At 48.4% G+C, this 10,413-nt stretch overlaps 1 protein-coding gene across 1 annotated transcript in view; it reads left to right on the forward strand.

Annotated features, from left to right (window-relative positions):
• Positions 1 to 6,132, forward strand: part of EFHD1 (EF-hand domain family member D1) — a 9,026-nt gene extending 2,894 nt beyond the window's left edge. Inside the window, exons 2-3 of the mRNA XM_014952183.1 lie at positions 3,199 to 3,333; positions 4,435 to 6,132. Coding sequence (XP_014807669.1) covers positions 3,199 to 3,333; positions 4,435 to 4,569 — 270 coding nt within the window. The 3' untranslated portion in view covers positions 4,570 to 6,132. The remainder of the gene's footprint in view (positions 1 to 3,198; positions 3,334 to 4,434) is intronic.
• The last annotated feature ends 4,281 nt before the right edge of the window (positions 6,133 to 10,413 follow it).

The following is a 10,413-nucleotide window of genomic DNA, read 5'->3' on the forward strand; positions in this document are numbered from 1 at the left end:
GCCACCTCTGACTGTCTAATTCCGTCATTACCACAGGAAACCAGAGTTAATTGCTGTAATAGTAATGTCTAATTGTAGCTGCTATCTAGAACCCGCAAAAATCCACCCACTGTCCCCTGTGCCCACACCGGCTTAAATGCTGCCCCACATCATGTTTGCTAGCAGGGTTGGTGCTAAACCACTGCCTTGGGTGGCACCGCTTTTCTGGCAAGCTGTTGCAAGGCTGCTTCTGCCACTGGTCAATCCCTTACCTTCCCTCACATCCCTGAGACCAGCACAGTGTGTGGTGGGGCATCACTCTGAGACCAGGCACTGTAGGGTGGGTCTTGGATCATGAAGGATGTGAGAACAGATACATCTCTTATCTCTTATCACGTCAGTGGAGGTAGAAATTGTGTGTCATGTTGTCCTCCTTGAGAAGCACATCTTTCAAAGGTACCAAGATTATTGACATTTCCCTGAGGCTTGGCTGCACGTGGTGTGTCCTGGGCCCAGCGAGGGGGTGAGACAGGCTGGGAACAGGAGCAGAATGCAGATGGCTGGTGTTATCTGGTTGGTAAGGACTGCTGCCTCAAGGGCAAACAACTGGTGAGCTGCAGGCAGTGTGCTGACGTGAGGAAGGATTGCTCCTGTGGAAACCAGCACCGTGCCCCAGAGTCCACCTTGCTGGGTCCTTGGGGCTGATGTTAATTCTGGTGGCTCAGTCCCTGGTTTCCCGTAGCTCAGCCTGCCCTTCCTGGCTGTGGCAGCCCGTATTCTACAGGAGGATTGCTGTGGCAGCCTGTATTCCACCGGAGGGTTGCTGCCCCGTCCCCTAGTTTCAGGATGATTCATGCACACTTGTACTCATGACTGGGTGTTTCCAGTCCTTCCTCGGGCGACAGCCGTACCAGACCTCAGGATTGTGCTGCCTCCGCTGCCCTTTTCCAATGCCAGGAAGTGGGACTCGCCAGGGTGGAGCAGAAACTGTGAGAAGGAACCATGACTAATGCCAGCCTGGCTGCCGGCCCTCTGCGTCCCTGGGACGGGTGGTGGAGGAGGAGGAGAGGAACTAGCCTGAGTCCAGCGGATCTGAGCAGAAGGAGAGGATATTTTGGGGAGGATTTGGTTTCTTTCTGAGCAGGCTGTTGTGCTCATTCAGCGGAGCATCATTAAACTTCTTACATGTGTTTGGAGGGGGGGGTGAAAGTTCTGCTTGTCCCCAAGCACAGCCTGCTTCCTGGTTGCTCTGTGCTGAGCACAGGCGGGTTACGAGGCTGCTGCATGAAAAAAGTTCTGCTTGTCCCCAAGCCCAGCCTGCTTCCTGGTTGCTCTGTGCTGAGCACAGGCGGGTTAGGAGGCTGCTGCATGAAGCAATGCCTTGGTGACACTGCCTCTGCGAGAGGGCAGCCAGCGCTGCCGTCATCTCGCACAGGCGGGTTACGAGGCTGCTGCATGAAGCAATGCCTTGGTGACACTGCCTCTGCGAGAGGGCAGCCAGCGCTGCCGTCATCTCCACACCCTTCCCCACGGGAGGCCTTCCCAAATTCTTGCGTTTCCACCAGCTTCTGCGAGCCACTTGAAGCAGGCGAGTGCTTTAGGGGCTGGTTCAGTGCGGATGCTGGGACTCTGCTGCCCTCCTCTGGGACAGCTCGGGCTCTCCTTATGAAAAAGCAAAGTCCCTCTGAGGAGCGTAGCACTAGAGATATTCGATGTTCCTGTGCAAAGGTATTTCAGGGCAGTCCTACGTGGTATTTGCAGCCCTCTGCCCTGGACTGAAGTGCTGCAGTGGCGCAGCTTTGTTCCTTGTGCTTCTTTTGTACCCGCGTGACTTTGTCCCAATCTCTGTTCTTTCCATGCTGTGCCAAGCCTTGGGACACCTCCTGGGGTGGCCAGGAATAGCAGGGAGTTACACGACCTCTCACGTTACGCGTAGAGCATCCACATCTTAACCTGGAGTTCAATTCATAGAATCATTCAGGTTGGAAGAGACCCTTGGGATCATCGAGTCCAACCATCTCCCCTACTCTACATAGTCCTCCCCTACACCATATCCCTCAGTACCCCATCTAAACGTCCCTTAAACACATCCAGGGATGGTGACTCAATCACCTCCCTGGGCATCCTATTCCTATGCCCAACCCAATTAGCAGGTTGAAGGTGGTGCAGAGGTCCTTATATTTAAGCAGACAAGTCTTGTTCCTTCAGTAAAAAAAAATAATAATTGTGCTTTCCTGGAGGGTGACATGGCCCTTTGTGTCCTTTTGCAGTTCACCTGCCAATATGCACTCTGCTGAAGTGACTCCGGGTTTGTTAAATGCCTATGGTCCAATGTAGGATAAAGGTTTCCAAGCCAGTTGCCCTGTGGACACTCGTTCAAGCCACTCTTGACTATTGCAAGGGCCTGCCTCTGTCCTGACCTCTGACAGGTCTCAGAGAAGCTCTCCTGTATGTTATTTAATGGGCACGACAGGAATATGTAGGCTTTGCTCACTTTAGTGAAACCAGCCAGGGCTCCCCGGTACAGGCTGAGGCACAGTGCAAAGGTTGATTTTTTTTTTTTTAAGTGACTTTTCTCATGCCCTAAACGTGTGACCAGTTGAAGTAACTACGGTCTTTGACCTTGTTTTTGTTTCCCCCCCCCATACCATGTGGCCCATAGGGCTTGGGAAGGACAGAAGGTGGGGTTCATAGCAGCCAGGTAGTCCTCAGGTCCCTTTGAAGTGCACGCACTTGGGCTGTTCTCCCTTAACATGGGTGCACTGTCACCTCAGTTCAGGTGTGAGCCTGGGCTGTCTTTGCCCTGCTTTCGTTGTCACGGGATGTCATCTGAGCCCCCAGAACACTGGGGAAGCTGGCGGGGGGCTTGTGAATACACCATTAGAGTGTGGGGACATAAAGAGGCGTATCTGAGCCCACCATGTGGTTGTACTAGGCAGGTGGAGAGGTGGCTTCCTTCCTCTGGCAGGAGCTGTGCTTCACCAGGGCTCTGCTTCCCAGGAAACCCTCTTCCTAGGAGATCTCTACCTCTTAGTCCAACAGGGCTGTGTGCCAGAGCCAGGGCACTGGAGCATGGTGCCACTTCATTGATACCGACTTGGTTTCTGTTGCTCAGAAATGTAAATTCCAGCCCCCTCCAGGTACATGCCTGCCCTGTTTGCATTTTGAGTTGTTTGTGCCTCAGTGAAGAACTTGAATGTTTCCTCTCTGTCTTGCTAGTTCCTGCTGATTTTCCATAAAGCTGCAGCTGGGGAACTTGAAGAGGACAGCGGCCTGTTGACCCTTGCGAAGCTCTCAGAGATAGATGTCTCCATTGAAGGAGTCAAAGGAGCCAAGAACTTCTTTGAAGCTAAGGTATGGTGTGGCACAGAGGAATGTGGAAAAGGTCTGCACGTGGGCCTTAGTTGCTACTGACCCTGCAGAAGATACTGCCAGATTTCTTCCTAGCTAAAAGGATGCATATTTCATGCTTCCTCCCCACCCCTAAACTCAGCCATAGCTTTTCCCTTCAGAATTTATGTTGGGTTCTAGCTACAGCCTTCCTCTGCAGATCAGTCAACACTAGAATGGTTTAATTCACTGTCTCTGCTGTGGATCTTACCCTGGTAGAGCTGACTGGCTGAGCTCCCCGTAGCTGGGAGCTCTATGGGACTACCTGGGTGACCGCTTTTGAAGACAAAAGCGTCCTGGAAGCTAATAGGACCAAGGTTCCCATTTTGCAAAACCTCCCTCAACCTGAATGCTCCGAGTTCAGTGGTGAATGGAGTGTTTTGGAGTATAGGATTTCAGACATCTCTTTCTCAAGCAGCTCTCTGTAACCTTTGGAATCAGAATTGTTCTGCAGGGTCCTGGGGTTGGCAGAAAGAGCTTTGTACCATTTGAAGCTGACAAAGCACCCTTTTTGAAAGCTCTCTTGGAGAGAAAATAATCCTGCTTGTTTATGTAAGAAGTTTTTTCCCAAGAGCATAACACAGCTATTGCACAGCAGATGTACTGAGATGAAAGCTGGAAAAATAGCCAGCAAATAAACAATGTCTCTTTGATCTGCAGATTATCCGTGGTGTAGTATGATGTTCTCAGATTTGGCTGTGGTTCAGAACTGTTTTCTGCAGTAGTTTCTCCCACTGTGTACTCCCAAGTTATACCATGCTGCCTGCTTACAGAAAGAATGTATGTGACCCAGTACTGACGGCATTGTTTTGGCCACTTGTTAGTGACTTATTAGCAAACGACCTTTCTTTTATTGATGTTAAAGTCAAGCAAGCTAACAGGTATTGGGTGTAAATGCCCAAGCACTGCAGTGTAATTAATATGTGACCCATCCTGACAGAGCTTCCCAGTAGGTGCTTGGGAGGTGCAGCAAACAGTTCTGTGTTGCTCATCTGGGAGTAGTTCGGCCTCTGGCTCTCCCTCTGATGCAAGGCTTGACGCTCTTCTGTTTTCTCTCTTGTACAGGTCCAAGCCCTCTCTTCGGCCAGTAAGTTTGAAGCAGAGATAAAAGCTGAGCAGGACGAGCGAAAGCGGGAAGAAGAGGAAAGGAAACACCGCCGGGCGGCTTTCAGGGAGTTAAAATCTGCATTTACCCAGTAACTGACCAGCCAATATGCACTCTGAGATTGCACATGACTTGGTACGTTTCCCAGATCAGGGCTCTACCTGGAGAGAACTGCCTGGATCCTGCCTAAAACTCACCACAGCTTCGCTAGCCATTCTCTCCCAAAGATCCTCCCGAGTTTCTAAGGGCACAACTCTTGCAGTTACTATGCATTCATAACGATGTCGATCGTAAGAGCTGTGTACGTGCTGTTTGCTCTCAACTGTGTCAGGAGCATATCACCCCAAAGCAGGAACAGCAGGTAGCAAATCACGGGTGAGCACTGACAAGTGTAATGTTTGCCTACTTCATTCTTTCCTTCTTTTCTAGACAACCTTTTTTTTGCAACCCCCTATTAATTCATTCCTTGCTTACAGGCAAGTAGTGAGGTCTTGTGTAAATCAGGGTGTACAAATTACAGCTTGACTTCCTGTATGTTTGTACTGCTGTTGGGTGTTGTCACGCATCCTCGATTATTCCTTTTCTTCTTCAAAGCCCTGTGCTGCAGGCACTGTGAAAACACTGTGAAGAGAGAAAGATAGTTACTAGGGTCATGGATCAAATTAATTAACATTTCCTGTAGCATTTTCTGCCGCCCAGCATGTTGGAGAGTCTCCTAGTGTTTCTTCTTGAAGTGCCATAGTAACAAATCTTCCGATAAGAGGCGAGATTTCCCAAGACTTTGAAGGGAGGAAGCTGGCTCTCTGTTAAATGAGGAATAGAAAACTAAGTTGCCTGACCATGTATCTTCTTTCACATTCCATCACATTTAGTGTACTGTACGGCTTCAGTATATTTTCCAGCCTTAGGCAGCTGTATCTGTTTTTTTTTTTAAGGGATATTGCCAGCTGGATGATGCTATCAGGTGGCACGCTGGGGTTTTCTGTTTGGAAATTTGCTCATATCCCCAATCATGAAGGTGACATTTGTTAGATTTCATTAGAGCCACGACAGATAACACCAGCCCAACACACTGAGCAATCCCTGCTCAAGAAGGGAAGAGCAGCGAGGTGAGCACATTCAGCTGAACTGAATTTGGAGGGCATGTGCTATATTATTAGCCTTTTTTTTTTTTTTCACAAACACAGGAAACTTGCCCACAAATATTAAAATGCCCACTGCTTGTCTGGGTATATATGCTGTAGGTCATGGCAGGGGAGCTGTGTTCCCTCAGAGACCTCTCTCTAAACATGGATTTGCTCAAATTCTGCCTCTACTATTGCCCCAGTTCGTGCATTTTTTTTTTCTTTTCCTTTCCAGAACAAAACTCACCAGTCGTCTTTTTCACTTGTCTGTTTTGCTTCTTAAATTGTGAGCACTAAACTGTGAGCGTGGAATAATAAATAGAAAAACCTCTACTCTTTAATGTCAGGTGAAAGAATTGCTAAACAATTAAACTGTGTGTATATATCTTCACAGATTATATTTTATAAATCACGCTTTTTTAGCTAAATATTTATAATTAAATGTTTTTATACTTTACAACAAAGCAGGTAATTTCATCTTCAATTATTTCTCCTGTTGCTGAAATGTACAAATAAAGCATTGTTATCTCTGGTCTTGCCTGTTGGTTATTTTAGGTCCTTGAATATACTGTTTTGTTCACAAATTTCAATCCCCACTCCTGATTGTGCCCATGTTTGATCCCCAGAGCTCTGCATCCTCACTTGGATGAGCGAGGGAAGCGTTCAGCTTCTTCTTGGTAGCACTTCCATATCTATACAGCAGTTCTGTGCAAAAAAAGCCCTAATGTTTGCAATCCCTTAGAAAGGGACATGGCTGTGTAAATATTTGAAATACTGTCCACTGCTAAATGTTGACATCTGAACCTTGTCAGCCTTCCCTTCTCTTAAAATAGCCACTGTGTCTCAGCCCGGTAGTGCCCCTGCTGGGAGCAGGGCAGGTTGCTTCAGCTAGATTTCCCTTTGCATTTCCTCTTTCTGCCTTTGTAGAAGGGAGGGGAAAAAAAAACAACGTGGACATCTAAAAAATATGTTCAGGCATCTTGTTTGTACCATTGCTGATCTGCTAAGCTTTGCTAGCACTGCCAGTTTGAGGGGAGGGCTCAGGGGAGGCCTAACTATGCATTGTTGCAGGTAGGATCCAGTGATGAAACAAAAAAGGTAAATATTTTGTCCCCTGCAGCTCTGCTCTGTTGGCAGTCAATGCATTGGCCCTGTGTCGATGAACCCTGGGACCTTGGAGGTCAGGTGAAATCAGGGTGAAGGTTCCTTAGTCTCTATTTCCACAGGAAAATTACAACACTGCAGCCCTAGATTTTCTTTTTTTGGTTGTTCTTTTTTTTTTTTTTTCTCCTCCACAGTGTAGCACACACTGCTGACTTTGCACTGCTTTGCATGTGCAGCTGGGTAAGGAGTCTGGGACAGCAGGAGGAGGGGAGGGGGAAAGGGGCTTTCAAGGGTTTTATTTCAATAGATTTGAGTCATCTCCAGCTGCCAAGTTTCAATAAGGAGATGAGCAGTGTGCCAGTGGTAGTTTTGTTCAGTTCAAATAGGTGCTGGTAGTTGGGGCCTTTATCCAGCATGGTGAACAGCACGTGCTTTTGGGTTTTGAAGTTGCAGCAATGTCAGCTTTGAAATGAGCTTCGCAAAAACTAACTAACTGACATTGGGAAATTAATTGCTTTCTAAATTGTTCTGTTTTGCTGGCAACCCTTGGATTGAATAACAATGTAATTAGGCTCTGCAGAAGGACTAAAAAGACATTCTCTTGCTAAATCTCCCATCTAATAGTAGCCGATAATAATTACTTAATATTATTTACCTGTAAGTAATATATTACAGTCCTTGATGTTCTGTCTTCCTTTTATGCGTGGTGTCACCACAGGTGGCTCTTGAAGGTCGTGGCAACCCCAGCTCTCTTTACTGGTACCTGCTGGTGCCTCAATACCGTCCTGGCACTGCTGACATGCCCCAAGTGACTCGAGGTCTATTTGCGATGGCAAGTAGAGAAGTTTGGTGACAAGGCTGTTGCAGTTATGAGTCTTTCCCAGGAGGGATGAAGACTTGCCTCAAGTCGCTTGTCTCCTAGAACAGAAACTCTGGGTAAAGCTTGATCTCGGGAGGATTTTTGTGTCAAGTTTCCCAGAGCAGGAGATGCACAGTAGAGGAGTCATAGAATCGTTCAGGTTGGAAGAGACCCTTGGTTTCATCAAGTCCAACCATCTACCCTACTCTACATAGTCCTCCCCTACACCATATCCCTCAGTACCGCATCTAAACATCCCTTAAACACATCCAGGGATGGGGACTCAACCACCTCCCTGGGCAGCCTATTCCAATGCCTGACCATTCTTTCTGTGAAAAATTCCTTCCTAATGTTTAGTCTAAACCTACCCTGTTGGAACTTGAAGCCATTCCCTCTTGTTCTGTCGTTAATTACCTGTGAGAAGAGACCAGCACTGAGGGTGGGTTCAGCCTGTCCGGACACTCTGATCTCAGGGTGTTTCTCACCAATGCTCCTGTCACAGCCATCATCGTTGGCTGTAGGGGACAGCATGTGATGGCAGAAAGTCTTACCTAAAAAGCTCAGTGTAAACACAGCTAGGCTGGAAAAGAGAAACAGTACAATCAGGTTCCTCCTGGCTTAGGTCTCAGGCTTTACCTGTGAGGATTAACGTGACTCAATCAAATTTTAACCTTATGGGAGTGTCCAAATGAATCCCTTGGCAAGATGGGTTGGAGTAACCCCAGTGCTTTACTGTCGCCTTTCAAACTCAGCTGCCCGCATGTGGGAAGGATGTCTTAAAATAACTGGCTGTTGCAGAAGGAGCAGCGTGTTTGTGGTAGTCCATCTTTCAGCATAAGCCACCTGAGTTGACAGGTGCATTGAAGTGACTGACTTGAAAACTACAGTCGGATGGATGTTCACCTGCCTGAATTGTCTGCTGAGATACTGACTACTCTCAGGCTAAATCCTCAGTATTTTGATGTTTGAAAAGTGGGAGTGGCAACGTGACAGATTCTGCCTCATCTTCTGGGCTGCTTTTGACAATTATTTGCTGTTTCAAAGCTGCGGTCTGTGTCTGTAGCTCTTCTGCTGTACCATGGGAGGCAGGCTCTTGCTTCCAAGCCGGGATGTGTGAAAGCAAAGGGTCAATAAGGAAGGTTTTTAGTTCATTAGGGACACCGGTAATGCAGGGCTCTGAATTACATCATGCCCTCGCTACCCAAAGGAGCTGCTGGGGTGATTTCACACCCAGGCAACACCAGCTGAACTCCTGTAATTGACCCATGCAGGAATTTAACCACACAGGTACAGTCTAGAATTTTCGTGACAGTCTCCCTGTTCTGCTTGAGTGAGTGTTATGGAGGGTTTAAGGTGCATCTGCTATTACAAAAATAAAGGTCATCCGAGTTTCCTTGAGGCATTTTACAAAAATGCCAAGTTCTGCAGATGAGGCATGTTTCTGACACTCTCTTCTTGAATTTTTTTGTCTCAATAATATAATGTTTGTGCTAACTGGGATAAAAAAAATAAATTCCACAAGTGCTAAACTTCTCCCATCTCAGCTAAAGCTTGTCTTAGGGCATGTGAAAATATTTTTGAGAGCTCAAACTCAAGCTCAGTAAGTGGAATAACAAGGCACAGACACTTCTGCAGTGGGGTTGGAAGTTCTGACTAACAGCTGGAAAGGCAGGGCTGCTTCTCTCCCTCCCCGTAACGTTATTAGTATTGGCTCAAGCTGTGTCACAACAACCAGGAGGATCAGATATAGCTTATCAGGGGCCAGCCCTTTCCTAGGGAGCTTTGCTTTCACGCACCAGCTTCCTAAAGGAGAAATTCCATTCTAAGATTTTCAGGGGAAGTGGTCCAGTCCTATGTTGCTCTCAGCTAAAAATACGTCCCAAGAATTACAGGCTTTCAACCCATTAGCTCAGAAGAATCACTTGTGTTGCATCATTTTTGGCCGGCATTCAGCACACAATGACAAGTATTTATTCACCCAGAAGAGGAGGGAGAAAGCTACGTGGACTGTGGCTGAAATAATGATTGGAGTGAAATTGTTTCAGCTGAAAACGGTTATGCCTTCAATAGCGCAGAACAGCCAAGAAGAGGTTTTTTAGGCTGAAGGAACCACACGGGGCTATCCTGCATCATGTACTAATATGGGTCCTAAAGGACTAAAAATAGAATGGTATTTTTAGCTGGAAAAAAAGTTTGCCGTGAGCTCCTGATTTTTCCACCGGGAAATCTGGACTCAAAATATGTACCACCTAATGCCCTTTCTTCTGTCAGCAGCCTCCCGGGCCGTCCCCCACAGCAGCAGGTCCACAGACCTCCTCTGGAGTCCAGCTGTGAGCCGGTCTGACCCCTGTAATGCCTGGACACAGCATCTGCGTAAAATACCGCTGCTTCTCACAGCTTTAGTGCTACCAATAAAGCCAGAGATGACTTAGGAGGCAAGGGAAAGGCTACGGCTGCGGGCGATAACCCGCGCTCCTGAAGCGAGGAGGCAGCAGCCCGGCAGTCATTTACCTCAGGGGCCGAGGCCCCACCCGCCGGTTTGCTCCCCCCCCGGCGCTATGGGGGGCCCTGACAGGCGGGGAGGGAGGGAGGCGGGAGGTTTAAGGCAGTACCGTCACTGCCTGGGGAACTCGTGCTGAGGGTGGTCCCGCCGCTCCGGGAGAGGCGGGAGGCGCGGCGGGGCTGGCCGGGTAACAGCCCTCAGCACCGAGCCGCCGCCATAGCACCTCCACCTTCCCACAGGGCTGTGCGGCGGGAGGGTGCAATCCTCGGCACTTCCAGGAGGGGGCGCTGTGTGTGAGGGGATATGCGCGCGCAGCCGCTCCCCCCCCCCCCCCCCCCCCCCGGGGCGG

Source organism: Calidris pugnax, unplaced genomic scaffold (assembly GCF_001431845.1).
Source record: "Calidris pugnax isolate Ruff unplaced genomic scaffold, ASM143184v1 scaffold232, whole genome shotgun sequence".
Taxonomy (NCBI): Eukaryota; Metazoa; Chordata; class Aves; order Charadriiformes; family Scolopacidae; genus Calidris; species Calidris pugnax.